General features: G+C 37.1%; 1 protein-coding gene across 3 annotated transcripts; it reads left to right on the top strand.

Annotated features, from left to right (window-relative positions):
- LOC101701154 (uncharacterized) lies at positions 1-25,735 on the top strand. 3 transcript variants are annotated; one of them, XM_004873896.3, is made up of 4 exons: positions 1-147; positions 20,433-20,559; positions 20,759-20,819; positions 22,326-25,735. In XM_004873896.3, the coding sequence occupies exons 1-4, from the start codon at positions 145-147 to the stop codon at positions 23,695-23,697; spliced, it is 1,563 nt and encodes a 520-aa protein (XP_004873953.3). In that variant the 5' UTR covers positions 1-144; the 3' UTR covers positions 23,698-25,735. The 3 variants fall into 3 exon arrangements, with proteins under 3 accessions (XP_004873953.3, XP_087055498.1, XP_087055499.1); XM_087199372.1 differs by lacking the exon at positions 20,759-20,819 and adding an exon at positions 18,703-18,873; XM_087199373.1 differs by lacking the exons at positions 1-147; positions 20,759-20,819 and adding an exon at positions 159-6,537.
- The last annotated feature ends 814 nt before the right edge of the window (positions 25,736-26,549 follow it).

Here is a 26,549-nt window from a genome sequence, read left to right as displayed (position 1 = left end):
GGAGGGCGCTGTTTGCTGGCTCCTAAGCCCAGATCCAGACCGCAGTACTGACAGCTTCCCCAGCTGAGTAAACCGCTCTGCTTTAGGATTTCTGCTGGCTGCAGGCTGCGTGGGAAGCACCCGGGGAGACCCTCCAGACACGCAATGGTGATGCTGTGGGACGGGTGTCTTGATAGGGACGGGATGCGACGGGGTGAGGTCTGGGTGGAAACGGTCAGAACAGCAATGGCGGACCAGTGCCTCCCCGCTGCTTGAGAATCGGAGCTCCTCTAGGTCTCCGTGCGGTGCACCGGTGTGCACTCTGTCCCTGCAGCCCTGCAGGTCTATTTTGTGTACCCAGCACCCTGTCTCTCCACAGCCACCCCGCCAGCCTAGAGTGCAGGCTCGGGCAGCCGCAGCTCACAGCTGCATCTCCACCTGTGCCTGGAGGGTGGGAATTGTGGGGAGACCCTGATTCCGGTGGGGACCTGTGGGGAGCGGGATCCCTGGTCTCATTCGTCCCTCCATCAAACCTGAGGAACCTCAATTTATATAAATGTCTGGGATGCAGGGTCTCGGAGACACAACTTAGCTTCTTAGGCCAATGATGCTCTGTGATGAAAGTAAATTGCTAAATTCCAACGTGGGCCCACATTGTCAAACTCAGAAAACGTGATGATTAATGGCATGAGAATTGAAAGTAAGGGTCGCCAGGCAGGTGGCGCCCACCTGTTTTCCCAGAACTCGGGAGGCGGAGGCAGGAATTTCACTGCGATTTGGAGTCCAACCATTAAGTGAGGCCTCCCCATAGAGTTTAGAATGCTGAGAAAAATGAAGAGGATCTTAATGTGTTAGCAAGGGCAGGAGAAAATGTTGCTGCTAAGGACTACTTCCAGAAACGGCTATCTGTTACACACACAGTGTGAGAACATTAAACTCAGGTATCTACACGAATATGTGATTTGGTAGGAGTGGAAAAGGAGAGGGGTAGCATCTCAAATTATTGCTATAGTCCTTGGATTGTAGACTGTTTTAAGAATTGAAATGCTGATTGAGGTGGGCTTTATATTAAACAAATATTGTAGTAGGAGCAAAGCCTGAAATGTGAGGTGTGCAGCCATGTGAGTGGTTAGCAATAAACAGCAAATGGGAGGAGAAAGAAAGTGGGAGAGGAGGGGATGGAGATGCTGGTAAAATCCACGCCTACGTCAGAGAGGGTTTTCCCCTGAGGTGAGATTTTTTTTTCTAGTGTGGTAATAAAGCAATTGTGTGCTTGCTTAACCTGAGAGTAGGTCAAACATCACAGGCATTAAGAAAAGAGAAGACAGGCTGGGGATTTAGCTCAGTGGTGCCACCACCTGCCTCGAAAGCAGAAGGACCCGAGTTCAATGCCCGGTGCCAAAAAAAAAAAAAAAAAAAAAAGAAGACATGGCTGGGGGATTTAGCTCAGTGGTTCTGCCGCCTGCTCTGCAAGCGCAAGGACCCAAGTTCGATCTCCAGTACCAAAAAAAGAAAGAAAGGAGAAGACTTAGTAAAATTTAGACAAATATGTCTTCTGTTAATACTGATTAGGTAACCTAATCATTTTTTTTCTTTTCTTTTGAGACAGGGTGCTTCTATGTAGTTCAGGCTGGACTTAAACTTACTGTGTAGCCCAGGTTTGCCTCAAACTTGTGGCAACCCTGACAGCCTCATGAGTGCTGAGACTAAAGATGTGTGCTACACACCTATCCTTAATTGTTTTTGAGGAAAAAAATGGAAGTTAGGAAATGGTCTGAACTTGTCTGGCTTAAAAATTGGCAGCTGTCATCATCTAAGTGTGATGGAAAGGGATTTCTCCAGGATACAACAGATTTTAGATGTGGTTGATGTTTTTATTGTACAAAAGGTTGAACTTGGGACTTTTTCTTTGAACTACATTCTCCACACCCTTTAATATTTTTGAAATTTTGAGAGTCTGTTGCCCAGGCTGCAGCAAACTTTTGCTCTTGTTTCAGCCTCCTGGAGTGCTGACATGACAGGCATGTGGCACCATGCCTGGCTAAGATGGGGGTTTCTTAATCACAACTATTAACCAGGATTACTGTACTTGGTGAAATGAAATTTCAGTGAGGCATGGTGATGCCCACTTTTTGTCTCAGTCACTTGGATGAGGGAGCAAGACCCAGATTAACATAAAGTAAAATCACTGAGGCTGCATCTCCAATTTAAAGTAACTAGAGTAACATGTGCAAGGCCCTGAATTCAGTCCAGTACTGAAGCATAAAAGAAAAAATGATAAGTACTCAGTGGAAAATTTACTTTGATTTGGAATTTTAAACTGCACACTAGCGGTCTGTGCTACAATACTTATTCAAGATGCTGGGCAGCAGCAGTGAGTCCCTGCTCTGTCAGCAACAAGACATCAAGTGAAAACATCCAGTGATTCTCGGTGCAGCACATTCAATAAATATCAGTAAATGAGATATTTAATATTTTATTATGAAATAAGCTATGTGTTACATACATTTTCTCAAATACAGGTTAATATAAGTGTGTTTATCAGTTTTAAAGGAGCCAAGACTTAGCAATATTTGCTAGATTATATGTATTCAGTGCATTTTCGATACATTATAGTTTGAACTGCCTGTAGGTTGACCAAGATATTTTCCCTTGGTAACTCAACCAGAATGTGTAGACTCATTCCTTCAACTCTTGTAAAGTGATTCTCTGTAGAATATGAAACTTATCAAGTAGTACCCTGTGTTGAGTGTTATATTAATCAGGTTATCCCAAGGAACTGAACTGGGAGACATTATGAATAGTGTTTGGATTTTTTTTTTATTAAATTTTTTATTGGTACATTGTAGGTATACAACACAATTACATTTCTCATTGGGAATTGTACCTTTACATAATGCATCTTGGTTCTTATTTTTTCCCCATTTCTAGCCCTCCATACCCTCTGTGTTTGGATTTTTTTAAAAAGTAGAGGTGTGGCTTTTGTTTTCTGGTTTTGGTTTGGTTTTATTTGATTTGGCTGTTTATTTTCTTGTTTTAGTATTACAGAGAGGTGCACTACTCTGGTCACACTGTCTGTCTTGTTCCATGAGGACAAGAGGATAGTATAGAAATTGTCAGTGATCAGACACAGGGCCGAGCAGTTTGACCAGAAGACACAAAGCATGTACAATGCTGAAGTGAAAACACTTCCATTCCTAGTTCTATTTTATGCTGATGGCGGGAACCATTCTTACTGCCTTAGTTTTGGAGAAAGTATTTGGCTTTCTATGCTACCCTTTTCTGTGTCCCCACTCCCTCTCCCTTGCCTTAATGGGCTGAACTCATGTCTGCCTAGACATGTCACCTCCCAAACTTGGGACTCTTTTTCCTTTCTAGTAACTTAGATCTCTCTAGGGATAGAGTTGACCATGGGCACTTGTTCTGTGTTCCATATGTGGCTGGAGTCTGCAGTCCCTGAAACCTCTGAGTTCTCCTGAATTCCCCACACTCTGTGGACAGCTCTCATGTTGGCATCCTGGAGAAGCCCATGGGAATGGCCTCTGCAGAAGGCCACAGCTGAGATAACGCACAGAGCTTCAGTTCACTCACCCCTTAGTGTGGCCGACTTCCCTGTTGATTGTGCCCAAAGCAGGCTGTAACCAGTGCAGACTGTAAAGTGTTAACCCTGCAATTGGCTTAAATAAGGATCAAAATATATAATAGATAATGTGAAACAGGAAGAAAAGGTCTAACAGGGAAGGGGAACTGGAAAGGGTAGGGGAAAGGAAAAAATAGGAGAAAAGGAAAAAATGGAAACAAAGTCTTTGTGAACAGGGAGGGGTGGAGAGGTTGAAGGGAGGGCAGGGGATCGGGGAAAAAAATAAGAACCAAGATACATCATATGAAGGTACAAATTCCCAATGATGAATGTCATCATATTGTATACCTAAAATGTACCAATAAACTCAATTTAAAAAAAAGTTAGTCTGACCAAAGCATATGAGATAACACACAGCTGATGTCAGAGTGACTCTTACCCAAATTCTGTTCCCAGCCTAACACAAGAGTGCTATGTCTCTTCCTTTACAAGCCTTGCCTGTGTCAGCAATGTATCCCTAGCAACCACAGGTAGTCCCTTTATGCAGCCCCTTACACCAACTTAAACTGATTGTGTCACCAATAGGTATTGACTGCTTTGGCTCACCAGGGCCTTTGCTTGTTCAAGCACTGGTCATCACAGTTCCCCTTCTCTGTCTCTTTAATTCTGTCCCTAAGTCTTTCCTCTTGCCATGAGGCATAGCACTGAGCAGATTGGGATCTGCTTCAGAAGTCTCTGATACCTTAGTCTAGCCTCAACGCTTCCAGTGTGTGTGTGTCATCATAGCACATCAAGCTGTAGAGACCTTTGTGGGTTTTTGTTGTAATAGAATCTGAAAGCCAGTGAAGGGGAGGGGAAGAAGAGAAAAAGCACCTGGCATGGGGCACATGCCTGTGATCCAGCACTCAGGAAGCTGAATCAGAAGGATTGCCATGACTTTGAGGTCAGCCTGGGCTATATAAAAAAAAAAAAAGAAGAGAAAAAGTGTTCAAATACAGACTGTGAGATTTTTGTGTCACTGAGCTTGGGTTTGTAATGCAGAGTTAGAAAAATGTCATCTCGTGGGGTTGTTTTTCCTTCCCAGGGTGCCATGTCATTCAGGAGCTTATGTGTCCTCTACACATGATAAGTCAGAGGTTTTCAGCCACTGGTGATTCCATACTTGAGATAACATGTGGATGAAACACACCTCATTTCCCTTTTCCACAGTTATGGGAAAGCAGGCTTTTCAAGTTCTGTCAGTGATATAAATGTGCTGGAAACATCCTCTTTCTTGCTGCCCTAGAAACAGATTAGAGAAAATATTATTGATGTTCAGCAGCACATTTGCTAGTGCTCAGAGTGTATATCAATTTAAAATCGAACACACACACACACACACACACACACACACACACACACTCCACACACCACCACCAGGGGGCAATATTTCCCATAAAACTAGATTTTTTTCAATGATTAATGTTTCTAATTTGAATTGATATTCATTTCCATTTTTCCTGTCTTTTATGCCTTCTTTTTTCCCCCCTTTCTTCTCTAAGCCCTTCTGTAATTTATTTGCTTATATTATGTGTTCATATTTGTGTTGAGGCTAGTTTTTTAATAAGCTATTTTCTTTTCTAGTTATTTGTCACATGTAGAGAATGAATATACTTCATGTAATTTTTAAGCTATGGTTTAATTTAATCAAGAATATTTGTTACTGAGCAGAAATCCTAATGCCACTCTTTTTGTATCTTTTTACAGTCACCTTAGCATTTATACCTTTACAAATTTATGTCTGAAGAGTTTTCACTCTTTCCAGATGAGAAAGTGATTTTCTTATACTTTCTACCATGTGTTACAGTTTCTTATTTTATATTTTTGCCTTATATCTGCCAGGAGTGCACCTTTGCACATTTGTAATGAAAAATCAGGTTTACTCAGCCTATAAAATGTACAATTTACCACCACAAATGTGTGATCAGTCACCTGTTCCTCTTGATTTATACTGCCAGCCATTTCAAATCTGACTTTAAATAAAGCAGAAGTATTTCTTGATATTTCTTATAAATTTAGTGTGTCTACATGTTATCTCATGTTCAGCTTTAATTGACTGTAACTCTACAATGTGTCCCAAAATTAGAAAGAGAAACTTGTTACCTTTTTGAGATTTTAAAAATAGAGTGGTGTTCTTTGTTTTTCAGAAGGGATTGTAAAAGATATTTGTCAGTGGTAGGATAAATATAGTTGTATTTAAGAATATAATTTAGGGCTGGGGATTTAGCTCAGTGGTGCTGCCGCCTGCCTTGAAAGTGGAAGGTCCCGAGTTCAATCCCCAGTACCAAAAAAAAAAATTAAGAATATAATTTAAAGTATTTATAACCTATCACATGAAATCTAAGTCTGTACATTATTTTCTATATATTCAGATCATCTTGTCCAATTTTTTTTTTTTTTTTTGGTTTTTTGAGACCGGAATTCCCTGAGTAATCCAAGTGACCTTGAATTCATTATGTAACCCAGGCTGGGGGAAAACTTGTGTTCTTCTTCTGCCTCAACCCACTCAACTGTTGGGATTATGGGCACATGCACCTTGCATGGCTATTGAATTTTATCTGTGCGTAGTATTTTTCTCTATGATTATGTTTAAAGAACTTGTTGATACGGTTTTATAAAGGTGGATATATAAATGCTTGGAGGTGTATGACTATTTCTCATTGTTGATGATCTTTCCTTTACAGTGAGATGTGAGGAAGATTTTCTTGTATAAAACAAAATATTGGCAAAGATTGAGACAAATAGCAGAATGGTCTAAAAGTTAACTTTTTTTAAGGCTGACATTAGAAGTTTATGCAAAAATTGATAAAAGTTTAAACTTCTAATAAAGTGTATATTTTTTCTTTTCGGTACTGGCAATCGAACTCAGGACCTTGCGCTTGCCAGGCAGGCGCAGTGCTGCTGAGCTATATCCCTGGCCCTAAAGTGTATTTTTCAAGGTATAGTTTCTTACCTAAAGTGTTCATGATATTCCCATGTCATAGTACATTCCTTGCAGTTTCAATCCTAATAATAAGAAATCATTTTAACTTATATTAAGTCAAAAACTCATCCTTAAACAAACTGAAAAAAATGACCACTTGTTTCTCAGTAATTACTATGTGTATACTGATTTTGATAAAAAATATGTTTTCTGATTTGTAATATGATTTCTGATTAGGAATCACTTGGCTTTATTGTATTTTTAGTGAGAATTAAATCTATGAGAAAGACCATATTCTTTTCCAGTCGCTCTGTCTGACAAGATAGATCTTGTCATGTTCTGAGATGTTACATCCAGATACTTTCATCATCTGTGGATAATGATTTTACCTCTTCCGTTTCAATCCTTATGTCACTTATTTCTCTTTCTTGCATTATAACACAACACATGAATTGGTCTAACATGACAGAACAGTGGAGATGGTGAATATTCTTGACATATCTAATACTAAAACAGTTCATGTACAGCGTCTCCATTTATAGTCCCATATGTTAGTTTTGTGATTTATGTGCTTTATCTAGTTGTTAATCCTTTTTGGCTTTTAATTAGAGACTCTTAATTAATAATTAACAGAAATTAAGAGTTAGAAAATATCTTTATGCCAAGATTCAAATAATCACATGAGGTTTTCCTTTGTTGATTTAGGTTTTTTTTTTTTTTTTGAGACAGGGTCTCACTATATAGTATGTAGTTCAGGCTGGCCTTGAAGTCACTATGTCACTCTGTAGCGTATTCTGCCCTCAAACTCACAGTGATCCTCCTGTCTTAGCCTCCCAAGCACTGGGATTAATTGTGCACCACCACACCCAGCTTGTTGATTTAGATTTTTGATGCTGAACTATCCTAATCTGAGATAAAATATACAAACATTACTTAATTATGATATAATGGCTGTGTGAGTATGTATGTGTTACTTTGTATTGCTCCTAGGCCATCACACATGCTAGGGACCCGTGCTACTACTTAGCTTCTTGGCAAGATGAGAAGCTATTTTCTAATAGACCCTTGTAATTTACTATTTAATATTTTATCCTGGCTTTGAAAATCTGCATGCATAGGTGTTACAGCCTTTTTTTGTAAACATGTTGCCTGGTTTCAAGTAAAGATCACATTAACTTGATGAAATTTCTGCAGATATTTCATATTTATTTATAGACAGGATCTCATTATGTAGTTCAGAGTGGCCTTGAACTCACTATGTCGCCCCAACTGGCCTTGAACTTGTAACAATCCTCCTGTCTCAGCCTCTCAAGTCCTGGGATTACAGGTGTGCACCACCATGCCTGGCTCTCTTAACTTTTTTTTTGAGACATGGGAGACCTTGTCTAGCTAAGCTTATCTTTTTTTCAGTATAATGATTGTATTCGTATATATTTTATACACCTAACAAATACATTCATCATGAGGAATTGGTACATATCTCATCTTGATCTGTATTTAAAGTTTCATGGCAGCACCTGTAATCCCATTAGATGAATTTATGAAGGGAAGATTTTTTGTTTGCCACTTGAGTTGCTTGTCAACTTGGATTCTCCATAGTTCCTCTTATTTATAAATGATGTTTGAAACTTTACATATTACTAAGAATTTACATCTACTATCTAAAGTTCATTAAATGATAATTTAATTATATGTTTTCTCTTAAAATATCCTTAATTGGCCAGGTACAGTGGTATGCTTATGCCATCCCAGCATTCCAGAGGCTGATCAACAGGATCAAAATTGGATGACCAGCATAAGCCACATAGTGACTCTTTCTCGGAAATTAAAATATCAATGGTCTTTGCGTATATTTCTTATTTTTCATAGTGAGTTTTGGTGTTATACCTGCCTTGTTGTTACTCCCTATTGTGTTTATTTTTTCCATGTATTGATTTCTGTTTTATTAATTAGTGGTTGTATTTTTCTCACGAACTGCTTTGGCTGTATGTATGTATGTATATAGTTTGTTTGGGACAGGGTCTCCCTATCTTGTTTGGGCTGGCTTTGAACTCAGTATGTATTCTAGGCTGGCCCTGAACTCATGGAGATCCTCCTGCCTCACTCTGTCAAGTTCTGGGATTACAGATATGCACCACCATGACTTCCCCCTAAATATATTTATTTAAAACCTCTGTATTTACTGAATATTTTTATTTCAAATTTTGACAATATTCTTATGTTATCACTTAATTCCAAATATTTCCAAATTCATTTTGTGCTGTATTTGAAACAGATTATTTAAGAAGGAATTTTGCATCAAAAACACATGGATGACCTCGCAAGTGCAAGGTCCCAAATTCAATCCTTGGTACCAAAAAAAAAAAACCCAAGAAACAAAACAAAACAAAAAAACACATGGATGAACTGAATATAGTTCAGTTGTAGAGCAGCACATGCTCAGGGACACTGAGGTCTTGGATTCCTTTCCTCTGCCTTGCACTGAGAAAAGAAAGCAAATGGTATTTGTTAAGCTATTCATTCTTTCTAATTTCTAATTTTTCTTTATTAAGGCGATATTTATACTTTATAAATGGAGGAATATGTCATATGTTCTAACATAAGTTTTATAAAACTTGTCTGTTTGGAAACAGTCTCTTTTGAATAATCTAAATATATTTAATACCTAGTACATGAATAATGTTAAGGGAATTAGAATGAATCATCTATACTTTGCATTTCCATAGTTTGTTAAAATTTGGAATTATAGTAATATCCTTATGTATTACTGATTTAAGTATTTCTACTTCTATGTCAGTGAAGTTAGGTATTTACTACTTGAATTTCAGAGATTCATATCAAATATATTTCTGCTTTTATATTGGTTGCCTAACAACACAAATTGCTGCTAAGTTGCCCATTTTGACCTTGAAATTGTGATCCCCTTTAAATACCCATTATCCTGGGCTTGCATGTGTGTAGCATCATCCTTTGTTTCATTTATTTTATTTTATTTTATTAATTGTAAGCAATGTAATTACTTCCAATTTAGTTCTGTTTTCCATTAAGTTTATTGGTACATTTAAGGTATACAATGCAGTTACATTCATCATTGGGATTTTGTACCTTTACATGATGTATCTTGGTTCTTATTTTTTCCCCATTCCCCCACCTTCCCATCACCCCCTCCACCCTTAACTATTTACAAAGACTTTGTTTCCATTTTTTTCCTTTTCTCATATTTTTTCTTTTCCCTTCTTTCCTTTCCCCTACCCCTCCCACTTCCCCTACTCCTTTAGACCTTTTCTTCCTATTTCACAATATCAATTATACATTTTGATCCTTATTTACACTTTTAGTTTTTCACACCAGGGAAACTGTTCAGTATTTACACGTGTGTCCTATTTATTTCACTTAAGAGTATGGCCTCAATATGCATCTACTTAGCTATAAATGTCTCTAGTTTCTCATTCTTTATGGCCAAGTAGTAATCCATTTTATTAAAAAACCACATCTTCTTTATCCAGTCTTCAGTTGATGGACAATTGGGCTGTTTCCAAGTTACAATCTGTGCTGCTATAAACATGGGTGAGCATATATCACTGTGGTATGATTCTTTTAATCCTTTGGGGAAGATACCCTGCAAAGGAATAGCTGGGTCAAATGGGACTTCTAATCCTAGTTGTTTGAGGTATCTCCATAGTGATTTCCACAGTGGTTGCACCAGTTTGCACTCCCACCAACAATGGAGAAGGGTTCCTTTCTCCTCACAATCCTGCCAGCATTTGTTATTGGTTGATTTCTTGATAGCAGCCTTTCTTTCTGGGGTGAGGTGGAATCTCAGCATTGTTTTCATCTGTATCTCTTGAATGACCAGTGATGTTGAATATTTTTTCATATGTTTATTTGCTGCTTTTACTTCTTTGTCTGAGAAATGTCTTTTCATTTCAGATGCCCATTTTTGAATTGGGTCTTTATATTTGGGGGGTCTGATTAATTTTTAGTTCTTTATATATTCCAGATAGTAGAGCTTTGTTTGAGGAACAGCTGGTAAAAATGTTTTCCCACATTGTAGGTTGTCTCTTATCTCTGTTGGTGGTTTCTCTTGCAGTGTAGAAGCTTTTTAATGAGATGAGATCCCAGTTGTTGATTCTTTGTGCTAGTTCCCATGCTACTGAGGATTTGTTCATAAAGTTTTTTCCTAAGTCAATGTCTTTGAGAGTTCTACCTAACTTATCTTCCTACAAATTTAGTGTTACTGTTTTAATATTTAGATCTTTGATCCACTTCAATTTTAGTTTAGTGCATGGTGAAAGATAGGGGTTTAGTTTTAATCTTTGGCAAGTTGAAATCCAGTTTTTCCAACACCATTTATTAAAGAGGCTATCTTTCCTCCAATGAGGGTGGTCGGCCCCTTTGTCAAAGATGAGGTAGCTGAGTATGTCTGGAGTTGTTTCTGCATCTTCTAATCTATTCCACTGATCCTTGGGTTTATTTCTTTGCCAGTACCATGCTGTTTTTAATCACAGTAGCTTTGTAGTATAGTTTCAAGTTGGGGATTGTGATACCCCCTGCCGTGTCTCTGTTGTCTAGAATTGCTTTTGCTATTCTTGGTCTCTTCTGGTTCCAAATGAATTTTTGGATTGTTTTCTGTAGTTCTGTGAAATATACTGTTGGGATTTCAATCAGGATTGCATCGAATCTGTATAGCAGTTTTGGAAATATGGCCATTTTCACTATATTGGTTCTTCCTACCCAGGGACAGGGATGTCTTTTGATTTTTTTATATCCTCTTTGATCTCTTTTTTTCAGAGTGCTGTAGTTTTCATTGTAGAGGTCTTTTGCTTCCTTTGTTAGATTGATTCCTAGATATTTCATTTTTTTTGGATGCTATTGTGAAAGGAATTGTTTCCCTAATTTCTCTCTCAGTGAGTCTGTTATTTGTGTACAAGAAGGCTATTGATTTTTGAGTTTTTACCTTGTATCCTGCTACTCTACTGAATCTGTTGATTAAGTCTAGACGTCTTTTGGTGGAGTTTTTTGTGTCTTCTATGTAAAGTATCATATCATCAGCAAATAATGACAGTTAAACTTCTTCCTTTCCTATCTTTATTCCTTTTATTTCTTTCTCTTGCCTAATTGCTGTGGCTAATGTTTCCAGAACTGTATTGAGCAGGAGTGGTGGTAGTGGACATCCTTGTCTTGTTCCTAATTTTAGTGTGGAGCTTTTCAGTTTTTGAAGATTTAGTATAACGTTGACTGTTGGTTTTTCATAGATAGCCTTTATCAAGTTGAGATAAAGACCATCTATTCTAATTTTCTGCAGGGTTTTTATCATGAATGGGTGTTCGCTCCATTTATTTTTTAAAGAATGGGAAATAAGATGTCTGGAGTGAAAACTAACAATACAGGTATAAAGCAATATATTTTAAAATAATCAATTGAGAAAACTATCAAAAAATATTTTGTATAGCAACTCCAACCCAATTCAGATGATTCCTAGAACATGCATGCTATGAGAAGCTTGATCATCCATGCTTGACTGTAATTGCACCAAACGCATGCACTTTCCTGTCATCAGTGCTAAAAAAAAAATGTTACTACAGTGGTTACGCCACCTGCTGCGCAAGCTCAAGAACCCGAGTTCGATCCCCGGTACCAAAAAAAAAAATGTTACTAATCTCTGGCATAAGGCCTTAATATATTGGTCTCATTTTACTCTATCACTATAGTGATATAACAATAACAATCATTATTAAATAGATGAGGAAAGAGAAAGAGTAATGCCCCAAAAGTTGCTAATTAATGTAGAATTATTAAGAAACAGTTACTGGGCACTGCATATTTTGTTTATTCATCTGGAGGTGTACCTGTGTGTGCCCTAGGTTTCAGGAATATTCTTGTTTCTAAAGGAAAAGAAAACTAACTTTTAAAGTTCTACTTTTCTGTCCTTGTTACAATATCATTTCATGTGTGCTACAGTTTTCACCATTGTATCTTCATTTGGTTTTGGGTTTCAACAGGTACAACTATAAAGAAATACAGGATAATCAACTTTTTCTCAGTTTAAGTTGTGTTTTGCTGTGCTGGTTACAGTTCTCCCTTTATTACTTCAGTCCTCAATCTCAAGGGCCTTGAGTTGCTACATTACCTGGCTAGCTGTCTTGTGTCGGATTGGCATCTTGGTTTCATCAGAAGTAGCTGGATCATAAGGAAAGGCAAGCCTAAAAAAGTGCATCACACTAAAAAATTCTGAAGTCAAATATAAAAAGAAGCCAAAGGAGATATGTAACATTACACCTGTTAGAAGGACTTTTTATTTTTAGGAAATCGTATGTAAGACTTTCTTTTATAACCTCTGCAGCTCTACTTATTTTGGTAGTGTTGGCACACAAACAACACTTAGATGCTTACAACTCTCCCCATCTTTAATTCATTCTCTTCATTTCTGAAGGTATTGCCAATTACCTATCTGACCCTTGCCCTGCAGTGCCAGAGACTTTCCTGGTGATGGATGAGTCAGGAGATGTCCCACATTGGAGAAGATGTGACAGACCAGGAGAGTCAGGGTTATAAGATCTTTTTGCCAAATTTGAGCAACATTGGGGTTTTAGAAAGAGTAGTCTTAAGCTGAATTTATCTAGAGTCCATTGTCGAGTTTAATCTTGGCTTACTTTGTAGTTAGCATTTTAAAACTTCAGAACTTTGACAAATAGTTACAAAGTTTATAAGCAGATATGTAAGAAGACAGTAAGAGCAAAGCAAATTTAGTCCTAGAGCAGACTTGAACTAAGAAACAGAGTAACCAAGCTAATTGGAGAAAGCCAGTTTAAACTAAACTGTTAAGCCAGTTTAGTTTTGTCAGAAAGGTATCAAGTGAATACTTGAGAGTCACCTCGTCTTGTAAACTGATATGCATCACTATTTGAAAAAAAGCACAAAATTTACTCATGCCAAGATGAAAAATTACACTTTAGGAACATCTTTAGAATTTTATAGGTACCCATACAGAACTGTATGCAATTTTGAATACAGTGTGCAAATATTAATGTCTGTTTTGCACAGTAAGAACATACATTTTTAAGCAAGAGTGTCTCTTATCCAACAAGAGGAATATGACTTTTTTCAATTATATGAGTGTGAGCAGTGCACAAAGATGTAATTTAGCAAAACAACTTAGTTACTTTTATAGCATATAAAGACAACAAGCATGACTGTTATATTAAATAAAGACATTTTTAAAAATAAGGAAATCACATGATAGTAATTTATGCAATCAGAATTATAAAACAAAACTTTAAGTACTCATCTGAGTATATATGAAATGCCTAAGAATAATTTTTAAAATTTTTAATCCTAATAAGGAAAACACTAGAAATTGTTTCAAATTTAAAACCTTTTTTAAAAGTCTGTTGTAAATTTTATTAACAATGGATCAATATCCTAAGCCGCCTTTTTTTTTTTTTTTTTATGGTACTGGGGATTGAACTCAGGACCTTGTGCTTTCAAAGTAAGCATGGTGCCACTGAGCTAAATCCCCGGCCCTATCCTAAGCCTTCTTGCTAACATTATGATACTGACATTATGACTTTGTATTGTTCTTTATTTTCTGAAAATATTGGTTTTTTTGTTTTTGTTTTTTTGGTACCGGGGATCGAACTCAGGACCTTGCGCTTGTGAGGCATGTGCCAGAACCACTGAGCTAAACCCCCAGCCCTTCTGAAAATATTGTTAAAGAAATTCTCTAATTAGAAATGTTTTAATAAAAAGTTACACTTATATGTAATCAATTTTTAACAAAAACATAACTTTTATATTACTACAAAATTATGTTGCTCTACACATCAGTTACCAGTTTTTTAAAAAAACTTATTAAGTCATGTTTTTGTCCAAAACTGTCTCATATATGTAAGCCTTGTACATTTAGAAAAAAACATATAGTATTCTTTTTTTTTTTTTTTTTTTTTCTTTTTGGTAACAGGGATCAAACTCGGGTCCTTGCGCTTGCGCAGCAGGCGACGAAACCACTGAGCTAAATCCCTGGCCCATATATAGTATTCTTGAGATTGAAAACTCCAAAACCTTTGTTTCTCAATCTTATACAAGAATTTTCTGTAAACACACACACACACACACACACACACACCCCTCATTCTTGACCATGACAACCTGCAGAATGTTGGAAAGCAGATGTTTCATGTACAGATGGTTTGGGGGTTTGTTCTTTTTGTGATGGTGACTGTCATTGCCATAGGGTTTTTACTGAAAAATGTTTGCTTTTTTACTTGCAAGCAATTGCTGAATTCAGACTAAAAGTTGTACATATGAAAAATATTTGGGTAGGGAATGCTTAGAGAAAGAAACACTCATTTAGGTTTTCAAGATCATTAATTATGATATGTGCCCTTGATGAGTAAGAAACACCAGCAAGTTAGTAAAGCTTTGGGTGTGTCTGTGGGTGATTGGCTCGTAGGTCACAAACCGAGCAGTGAAAACCCACCCAGCATGGGGTTGGCACCAACCAATAAACTTGTACCCGAGATAGGGTACAAGGGGAGAAAGAAAAATCTCCTTTTCTCTGGAGGATCTCTGGTATCTGGCATTGCTTTGGATGTCCGTTTCCAGTTTCTTGAGGCTTCCAGCACCCACTCTTCAGCCTTCCAATTGAGATTCTTGAGTAGGGAAAGAGCCTGAGAGGAAGAGGCCAGGAATCAGAGGTAATCACCAAGGTCCTGCCCTCTTGCCTTACTCAGACACCCCTAGACTTGTGCATTACTAATATTCTAAGCATCCCTCAAGCCAGTAAATTTGACAATAAGTGTAACCATCATATGATGCCAGCTGAGAACTTTACTGTGGGAAATTAATATGTTGAAAGGGAGAAGAAGCTTTCAACCTGTGAAGAGGAACAGCATATTATGAAGAATTGACTATGTTAAGCTCTTAGCTGTTCCTGTCTCATCATAGAAAAGGTATTGGGAGTGAGGCTACATTGCAACTATTACTCTGGCCCTCCTGCTAAGATTAGTCTTCAGAATTCTGGATTTCTTTGTGACCTTGGAACAGGTAAGTTTCCTATCTGAGGCATTTGAAATATTTTCTTTCCTCTTGATTCATTTACATAATACTATCATTATATTTTACTAGCTTCTTCATTTATTTATTAGTTATATTTAGTTATATTTCCTTTTTGGCATGTTTTTATTTTCCTTACCGAAAATGTCTAGATAAGGTTCAAGAAAGTCTGTGTCATGAAGCTAAGTGCTTCATTTAATTTTTTTGCCCACCAACAACCTTAGGCCTTTCTCTCTATTCCATCATGTTCTGCCCTTGCCTGGACCCAGCTGCTGCTTTGTGTTTAGTGTTTTTTTCCAATAACTGATTCTGGAAGTGCAGTGGCACAGTTGTGATCCTATTTTCAGACACAACAAAAAAAATGCCCATGAGTCCAATAAGGAGACATAGACAGCTCTGCAAAGCTAGGAGCAAATTCTGCTTCAATGCAGTGATCCAACTGACTAGGTCAAGTCAATGTCCAGGGAGGAACCCTGGGCCGGGAAGAGTTTTTCTAGAGTCTGTCATTTGGGCTCTACTCAAGCAGCTATTGTTTTGGTTTTTTTCTCCCTCTTGGCTCAGTGGGCAGAAAATGGAGCAACTTTGCCTTGGTGAAGAAGAGTTTCTGTTTTATTAACTGTCCAGTCAGGCACACTGGCCAGAGAATAGAATGCCCTGTCATGCTCTCAAGTCACTCAAGTCAGAAGCTCCCAGTGTGTTACTAAGGGACGTAGCTTGATTTGCTTCATGAATTCTACTGACTCTGGCTGCATGGGCAGGTCCTGGGAGACCTTCAGTCCTCAAAATGGCAATTATGCAGGGCCACTTGGCCCACAATAGGAGTGAGGCTTGTGATGGGTGCATGATTTCTAGTTGGAAGGGTACAGAAGCAGCTCCGGCAGAACCTGGGCCTCCCTGTACCTCTGTTCCTACATACCCACTGTTACAGGTGCACATTTGGTCCTTTCTAACACTGGGCGGGGGAGTGCTGAGACATCTGCCAGGACCTAAGCACCAGTCCTGTTTCCGTGCTGTTGGTTCTCTGCTTTTCTAATGTTACAATCTTGTTCTTTTCTGATACGTATATTCATTGTTATTGCTTTCTCTCAAAGCACCCATTTTTGGGTCGCTCAAATGATAATGTGTTGTACATTCATTTTCATGCATTTGAAATCTTTAGCATTTAATCAGACTTTTTATTTGAAGCATGTGTCTTTTAAAATTTTGTGATTTAATCTCTAATTCTTAGGAGTATTTTAAATCTGTTTCTGCTGTTGGTTTTCAATTTCATTTCAATCAGTGTGAGAGCCTGCTTTGTATGAGTTTCAGTTCTTTGAGGACGTTGTCCTTTTTCTGCTTTTAGACTTTTATTCATACATGTTTGTAGCACATAAGGATTACATTCATTGTAGGGAGTTGGTACATGTCCACAGCACATTTCAATTCTTTTTTTCTCCTCTAGAACTTAACTTCTTTATTGTTACTCTGAACATAGTCTATTTGGGTGAATAATTCTTGTGTTTTTGAGAAGACTGTATACTGTGTAGTTATTAGATAAAGTGTCATACAATATCAAATCAATTCCTGTGAAGCATGATATTGTTAATTTTAACTATTCCCTTATAGATTTTTGTGCCTTGTTCAGCTATCAATTACTGATGGATGTATTTTGAAATCTTTAGACATAGTTGTGAATCAATGATATTTCTCTTGACCTTCATGTCTGCTTGGTGTAATATTTATTGAAGAGTATTCTTTTTAGAGAACTGCCTTTTATATCATTATCTGCTCACTATAATCATTATTTTGGGGATACAAATTGAGTGAAATTAATATAGCTTCTGCAGATTTTGTTGAGTCAATATTAGACTACTGTGCCTTTTTGCATAGCTTTCTATTTAATCTGTTTTCATCAATGTCAACATAACCATTTCTGTCCAGGTTGGCATAGCATTGGCACCACAATCCAGATGTGTAGCTGTTGATCAAATCTGACGTCTGTTGCCTGTTCTCCTGATGGGCAATATAGAATTTGACCACTGCTTGCTGGGGATCTGTGGGTCCCCTGTTTGCAACTGGGCTGCTTTGGCTTTTGCTGCCCAGTGGGTGAATGAAGTCTTATCTTTTCATGTGTAAATGCAGACATACAAATATAAATTAATGTGTACTTTCATAATGGTAATTTAGTGTTTAAATATTTTGAAATAAATTTTATTTTCAAAATTGTTGATGAAATTTAACAGTAACAACAATGTAAATATCCTGGGAATATTCAGAAAATTTCATCACTGGGCCTTGGACAGTGGAAAGTATCCAGGTGATACTCTCCTACCTGACTCCAACTCCTGTTGCCCCATGGATGACCACTCTTCCACTTTGGTGACTTTTTCTAGGTTTACCATGTGTGATTTTCTATGAATAGTGCTGTTTTCATTTCCTCCCTTGGAATTTTCAATAAGTGATTATTATAGAAATTGCAAAGAGAAAAATTTTCAGAGGTTTTTTTGGTCTCACTGTTGTTCACAAATGCTGATATGTGAATGAAGGACAAAGTGCCTTCTCATGGGTTCCATTGGCCATGTGGTTCAGGATTTTTCACTTTTACCTGAAAAGAATCACATTTATCTCCAGGAATAATAGCACAGTATATTCTCTGGACATTGAAAAGATGTCACTAGTCTGTGTGCTTTAATAAGCTCCAAAGTAAAGGAAAAGAATGTAGAGTGTATCATTTGATTCTTCGTTCTTGCTTAAGTCTGTTTCCTTATTGTGTTTTACACTTTATTTTCTTTAGTGATTTTCTCAAAAAAGATTTGGTTCTTGTTTTCTATTCAGTATTCGCTCTTGAGTGAGATATGTTGTTGTCATTTTTTTAGATTTGTTGTTCTCTATACACAATCCTTATACTGTGTACAGAGCAAATATTTTGTTCTGGTCTTGTTTATATCCCATGATTGTCTTCTGAAGAAACACTTTTTTTCTACATCTAAAAGTTATTTCACTATGAATTTTCAAGGCACTCAGGTTTATCTTTCTCATTTTGATATAGAACTTAATTATTGTACATAGAAGAGTATACAATCCAGGTTTCCAACTATGTGCCTGTTTCTCCTTGAACATAACTGAAACATATTATGATTTCTTACAGAGACACATAATACCAGCTCTATCATGAGCCAATGTTCTGTGTATATGTGGACCCACTGAGGACTGTCTTCTCCTGAGATCCATTTGCCATTCTCTTTACAAATGGTACAGGCACATGAAAGGTGGAATGTGAATGTCTTTCATATAAGCTATCGACCTTCTGGTTTAGAAGGTATTGAATGTTGTTAGACTTTTAGTACAGTTATAATTTTTTTAAAAATCAAAATTGTCATTTGTAAGTGACACAATTTGTTTGAAGTTTTGGGTGGAGTTTGAGGCAGGATGTCACTTTTTCAGCCTGATCTTGAACTTACTATGTAGTCAAGGCTGGCCTCAAACTCATGGCAATTCTCCTCCATCATACTCCCAAGTGCTGGACTTACAGGCATGTACCACCACACCTGGCAGAAATTTTTCTTTTGTGCCTAATTACTTTGTGACCTATTGGTTTTCAATGCATGTAATACATCTTATTCATCTTCTTCCCTTCATTACTCTTCTGTATAACCCTAGAATTTTTTTATATCTGATTGCAAAGTGACCACTTGGTAACCCTGAGCTATAAGATAATTTACCGGCCTTTCCCTGTTTTTATTGTTCATAGACTTGTTCCAATAAAACTTTTTCCATTAGCATTCATAAACCTTATTTGATGTTCAATTATGTTCTTTTCTATGAAACCAAATTCAAGTTTCAAAATGCTGGCTAAGTACAATCAAAGAAAGAAGGCCTCGATACCGTAAATAGTGAGATTTGAAAAGAGATCTATGGTCTATCAAAACCATTCATTAGACATACATCTGCCCGAGTGTTTTGTGGCTGGTGATCTTCTAGGCTCCTCTGTGAGCTCTGCTTTAGAGACAGTGCACATATACCCTTGTAGTGACCAAGCAGAAGAACCAGTGCTCCTATTCTGCTGTTGCTTTAGCGATGAGTGGCAATCTAGCATCAGAATTCCTATGTGAAAGAAATGCGCATACACATGGAATCGATGACCAAGACTTGGAGTTAATATTTGAAGGATTCAGCCTCCACTCAGCAACCAAGGGCTGATCAGACCCTCAGCTACCTTTCAGGGGGAACGACGAATAAAAAGAAAGAGGATAGAGAAAATTTTCGAGATATGGGGGGGACCAGGATGAGACCTGCCTCTATCCAACAGACTCAAATAGAACTCCGCAGTTGGCCTGCTTTTATTAGCCAGTGAGAAGTGGGGGGTGGGGGGTGGTGAGCACATGTTTCATGGAACAGCAACTATAGAGAATGGGTGCAGTGCATAAGGATTAAGTTAATGAGGAACCACATTTTCTCTACTCCCAAATGCCTCAGGAGTGCCGGGTTATCAGCATTCAGCCCAAAGCCAAGGGACGTGTAGCTTTCCACATACTTCCCTGTTCCTGAGGCAAGATAACACCAACCTGGAGACTGTTGTATCTGAGTTCTTTGAGACTATGAGATCTGAGTTATGTAGCCTGGTCCCCAACACTCAGCTTTTTTGTTTTTGTGAGACAGAGTGTCACTATGTAGTTCAGGCTAGCCTGGAACTCACTCTGTAGCCCACACTGGTCTTGAACTCATGGTGATTCTCCTGCTTCAGCTTCCTGAGTACTGGGATTACAGATAGGCACCACCACACCTGGCTTTCAATTCAACTTTTTATGAGAGGAGTTGAGGCTCAACCTTTCCCAGGCTATGAGTCTCAAACTTTCCTTTATATGTATGATCATTTAGGAGGCAGTGATCTTTGAGGATGTGGTTGTGAGGTTCACCATGGAGGAGTGGGATTTGCTGAATCCATCCCAAAAGAAGCTCTACAGAGATGTGATGGGGGAAACCTTTAGGAACATGGCTGCTGTAGGTAAGGATGACATCTCTTTCTCATTTATATAATCAGAGAACATTGTTTCTTGCTCGTCAGTGCAGTTTCATTAAATAGAATGTGAAAACATTTTGAAGAATATTTCTGGCCTGGTTACAGTATACCATGAATCTAACTGGAATCTATTAATTTTTATGTAATAATGTAATGACTTCTTATATTTCTGTCTGCAAATCAGGAAGAGCCTGGGATAACCAGGAACTTGAAGATGAGCACAAAACTTACTGGAGAAATCTAAGGTAATTTGCCCTGACAAGGAAAAGGAATGTTCCTGAAGAGTCAGTGTGTGAGCAGAAGCATGACAATCAAGAGAATGAGACCATCTTCAAATTTATTTATTCTCAGAAATATTCTCCAAAGATTTATATAGCTTCAGTATATATAATCTGACAATTAAATATGGAAATATTCCAGCATAGGAAAATAAGTTAGTGCTGATATTGTGCAACAAGTGATACTATTGGACATAAAAGTATAAAAAATGTTCATTCATAATCAACATCATGAAAATGTATGAAATTTCATTTAAGTGTTGAGTATAGGTGTATATAAAAAGAATAAATTTTGAATTTTGACAAGAACTTATCTTCAGGATATCTGTGTATACATGTGAATATGAGATACTCCGTATCTAAAAATTTCTATCCTTGAAACAGTACTCAAAGTGCAAATTAATGCTAGTGTTGTACTAATAAGTGTTTTTCAGCCATGTTCCAGAGAATTGAGTCCATTCATGTTTTAAAATTCTTAGAAGGCAACCTCCCACATTGTTGGTGGGAATGTTAAGTAAAGCTACTATGAACATCAATACACAGATGTCTTAAAACCAAAAGTTCTATTTGATCCAGGCATGCCTTACCTGTGTGTATTCCCAGAAGAGTCAAAATCATTGTATTATACTAGTAGATGCATACCCATACTCAAAGCAGGCCAATTTATGACAGCCAAGCCCTGGAATCAACCTAGATGTCCATCATTGGATGCATGGATAAGGAAAACTTGATAGGCCTAGTGTGATGGTGCATTCTTCCCAGCACTCTGGGAAGATGATTCAGCAGGATGGCAAGTTGAAGCTCAGTGTGAACAATTTAATCATTGATTTGAATCTCTTTCAAAATAAGAAATAAAAAAAGCTAGAGATGTAATTCAGTGCTAAGTCCTGTGTTTAATTCTCAGCACTTAAAAGAAAAAGACAATGTGCTATATATATATATATATATATATATATATATAATCAGCCCTAAAGATGAACAATATCATGTCATTTGCCAAAAGAAATGGGTGAGTTTTCATCCCATAATGTTAAGTGAAATAAGTCAGGCACAGAATGTTAAATGTCACATGTTTTCTCTTATATGAGAAAGCCAAAAATGTAAATTAGGCAGTAAAATAACCTGATAGAAAATGGAAAGCCTGATTTTTTGGAGATGAGAAAGACAAACAGGGTAAGAAGAGAAAGGGGAAAGTTATGAAAGGCAAGGTATCAAAAATGACTAATATGTGATATACATATGTACCGATTACCCAAAATGAAACTGAAACTTCTGTATTTCAAAAAAATATACCAACTTAAAAGTTCCCAAATGCATACCACTCTTTTTGGAATGGGGTTTTTGAAGGTGTCCTCCAGGGCATTCAGTTAATTTATTGTCAGAATTTCTCAGCAGGCATGAAAACAGAACTTGTTCTGGTAAATCATTAATACGGAGACTCATTTTATTGTAGCTTTTTTACTTCTTTTACAGAAATAAAGCCTGGAATCAATATAAGGAAATATTCCTTTGGACTCCAGATGCTAACATGGACATGAAAAATACTGGTTTAAAGCCAGCTGAGAGCCTTACTCATAGAAAGCCCCTGATTGGGCATTTGTCCCTAGATGTACCCATCATAACTCACACTGCACTGAAGCCATGTGAGTATTTGGGATATGAAGAAAAGCTGTGTAAGCATAATGAGCATGGAAGAACCTGCAGTGATTTCCAGTCCTGTCAGAAGCATGCAAGGACAAAGGCTGGAGAGAAACCCTATGAAGGTGGTCAATGTGGGAAATCCTATCCTGATCTTAGTGAAGGAACTCACCTTAGAGAGAAGACCTCTCTGTGTAAGAAAACATTGAAAGCCTCCAGCACACCTAATGATGTTCAGATACACGAAAGAAATCACAGTGGGGGGAAATGCTATGTATGTAAGCAATGTGGGAAGGCTTTCACCAGACACAGTGCATGTAAAATACATGAAAGAATTCACATGGGGAAGAAACCTTATGTATGTAAGCAATGTGGGAAAGCTTTTAGTACACAGGGTTATTGTAAAATACATGAAAGAAGACACACTGGGGAGAAACCCTATTTATGTAAGCAATGTGGGAAAGCTTTTAGCACACGTAGATATTGTGAAATACATGAAAGAACTCACACAGGGGAGAAACCCTATGTATGTAAGCAGTGTGGGAAAGCTTTCAGTGCACAGTCTTATTGTAAAATACATGAAAGAATTCACACTGGAGAGAAACCCTATGTATGTAAACAATGTGGGAAAGCTTTCAGCAGGCATAGAACATGTAAGATACATGAAAGAAATCACACTGGGGAGAAACCCTATGCATGTAAGCAATGTGGGAAAGCTTTCAGCACACGCTGTGCTTTTCAAATACACGAAAGAAGTCACACTGGGGAGAAACCTTATGTATGTAAGCAATGTGGGAAAGCTTTTAGCACACACATTCATTGTCAAAGACATGAACAAATTCACACTGGGGAGAAGCCCTATATGTGTAAGCAATGTGGGAAAGCTTTCAGTACGCGTGGTGCTTGTCAAAGACATGAAAGAAGTCACACTGGTGAGAAACCCTATGTATGTAAGCAATGTGGAAAAGCTTTCAGTTCAAAGGGTTATTGTAAAATACATGAAAGAAGTCACACTGGGGAGAAACCCTATGTATGTAAGCAATGTAGGAAAGCTTTTAGCACACGCTTTTATTGTGAAAGGCATGAACGAACTCACACTGGGGAGAAACCATATGTATGTAAGCAATGTGGGAAAGCTTTCAGCACAAAGTATTATTGTAAAGTACATGAAAGAAATCACATTGGGGAGAAATCCTACGTATTGTAGCAAGGTGGGAAACTCAGCATTTCTCATTGGGGAGAAACTATATATATAAACCTATTTTGAAAATTCTGTGAAAATTTTTCATGCAGTGGAGACTGATACAAATAATTAACATAAAATGTTTTCTGTCGATATTTCTTCATAAATTTTCCAGAAATACAATTCCAGATGGAAATATCCTAAAGTACATGGTGTGTTTTTCTGTAAATCACATATAAATATCTGGATTATGTATCTATAGTGTTTAATATAAAAAATATTGTATTGACATAGTTATTTTTGTGTAAGTGTCCTTGAGCTTAATACATAGTGTCTTTTAATTAAACATGGTGAATTGAAATGTGCTTTTTACTTTTAAGTATGGTATATGTTGATGTAGTTTTTGTTTTGCCTTTAAATTGGTAAGTATGGGCCACTAAAAAACTTAATTTTGTTAATTGTTGAGATTTTTGCCATCACATTTGTTTTAATTTTTTGGTGAATATACTTCATATTCTGTGTAACAAAAGATGTTTTTGAATTTGAGGATATATTTCATATTAAGATATATTTTCAGAGAGTTGTGTATGTGTTTTTGACACAGTTGTTTTCATACAACTTGCAGATTTGCAAATTTTTTTTTTTTTTTTGGTACCGGGGAATGAACCCTGGACCTTGCACTTGTGAGGCAGGCTCTGGAACCACTGAGCTAAATCCCCAGCCCAACAAGTGTTATGATTTTTATATGCTTATAAGATACTTGCTTATCATGTACATAATTTTGGCTAGTTTTCTTTCATTTTGGAGCCAGTATTAGCATTTACATAAAATTTTTATTTCTTACCACTTACTTTTTCTTTTCATGTTTATATTGCAGTGACTTTTAATTTGCTGGGACTTTTTCCACCACATGTAACAAAAATAAACTATACTGCTGTGAGTTTGATTGCCACAGAGCAGCAGGTCATAACTAGTCTCCAAAAGGGTATCATGAATTATAGTAATGTCTCCAAAAAATATACATGATGGTATGACTTATCAGTAACAACACTTTTGAAAGAAGTGTTATAATCTGTGGAGTTGTTTTGGGGAGAATGGTTGCTATTGAATTTAATGAGGCAACTGGATTTATTCTGTTCCCTGCTGCTGTGATGCTATTCTCTGGTAATCATTATTGTTTTTACCTAATAAGCTGAACTAATGGCATGAAGGAAAACCTAACTCATGTGAGGTATCATTCTGTTTATTAAAAACTGAAATTTACAAATTTATAATTCAGATTGTGTTCTGTTTTACTAATTTTTGAGATAAATTTATACAATCCCATTTCTCATTGTTCATAAGAAGCACTATCTGATATGTGATGTATGTGACAATTGCCCTCAAACATACACTGGGCCAAGGTATGTGCATGAGTCCCAGTTGGTCTCCTTTGACCTGTGTTTTTTACAGATGTTTTAATATTGAAATACCTAAGTGAGCAATGCATTAAATACCCATAATACACTGAACAATATAGTTTGCCCTAGCCTTAATTATGTTAGAAACATAAATTACTCACCAGTTGTGTAATATCATCCAAAATTATATCTATTTTATATCTGAAATAGTCAATATAGTTCATAGAATATAGTACATGACCGAGAACAGTGTCAATTTTTACACCCTACAACATGTGACCAACTTCCCTGCAGCCCACTTTTGCTTCTTACCATCACCAGGAAGATCTGTAGTATGTATTGCTATCCCAAGTGGAGATGGAATATTTAAAATATAAGACATTTTAGCCTGAGCACATTTACTTTCCCACTATTTTACCTTGAAAAAAATCTTGCTGGCTCAGATGATGTATGTTTGTAATCCCAGCAACTCAGCAGGCAAAGGTGGGAGGTAAACACAAAGTTGAGGTCAGCCTTAGTGACACCTGTCTCAAAATATATGTAAAAGGTCTGCAGTGGTGGCTCAGTGCTTTAGGACTAAGGTTTAATCCTTAGTACTAGGTTAAAGTACTTAGATTTAATCCCCAGTATCTAAATTATGTTAATAAAAACCTACACATCCATATTTGTCCTTTTCTTCCTTAATGTACAAAGGTCTAACCAAATGCTATTCTTTTAGTCCCAGCATCAGTAGAGACAGAGACAGGATGATCATGACTTTGAAGCCAGCTGGGGGTGGGGGTGGTGGAGGGCATGGTGGTGGTGGTAGTGTCAGCTTAGCTAGATGCCTTAGCAAACTATGAAACAGTTCCCTTTATATCTGCATTTTAAATTTAAGAAAAGAAAAGTTTAGGTCAAGAATATAAACAAGATCGGATGAAAAAAATCAGTATTGCAAATTATGATTTTTTTGCTCAGGAAATATTCTTTCCATGGTAATATTTGTACAGCAGTCACATATATGCCTGCATCATAGAGTAAAACAACAAAACATGAATAAATAGGCATTCCACGTTCTGAATATAGACACAGCAAAATTCATTTTCTCAATGCTGTTGACAGTGTTTTTGGTAGGAAACAAAGTGGGATGACAACAAACAAAAAGTATTATATAAAATTTTAAAACTTCTGCAGAGACATGGAAGGAAATAATAAAGAAATAACCTATAGAACAGGAAAAGTGTTTTCCAGCTACTCCCCAGAGAACTAATGTTTTGAAAAACCGTGCAAGTGAAATGAATACACACTTCTCAGAATAAGTAGAAATGGCCACTAAATACCTGAAAAAGTGTTCAGCATTTTTACCCAATAGAAAAATGCAAATTGCAACAGCATCTTGTACCAGAAAACACACATATCACCAAGAACTCAAAAAAATGTCCATGAGGCTGAAGGGGAAAAAGGAACTATTCAACATCATTGGTGGGAATGTAAACT

The sequence above is a fragment of the Heterocephalus glaber genome, unplaced genomic scaffold (genome assembly GCF_053883595.1).
Source record: "Heterocephalus glaber isolate CG9 unplaced genomic scaffold, H.glaber_assembly_v1.0 deba00001707, whole genome shotgun sequence".
NCBI classification, from domain to species: domain Eukaryota; kingdom Metazoa; phylum Chordata; class Mammalia; order Rodentia; family Bathyergidae; genus Heterocephalus; species Heterocephalus glaber.
This window is presented reverse-complemented; position numbering and strand designations above follow the sequence as displayed.

Bases quoted from the DNA above. Each gene is read 5' to 3' on its own strand.
- LOC101701154 (XM_004873896.3), top strand. The intron at 20,560-20,758 runs GTAAGGATGACA...TCTGCAAATCAG, and splicing joins TAGGAACATGGCTGCTGTAG to GAAGAGCCTGGGATAACCAG. The intron at 20,820-22,325 runs GTAATTTGCCCT...CTTCTTTTACAG, and splicing joins ACTTACTGGAGAAATCTAAG to AAATAAAGCCTGGAATCAAT.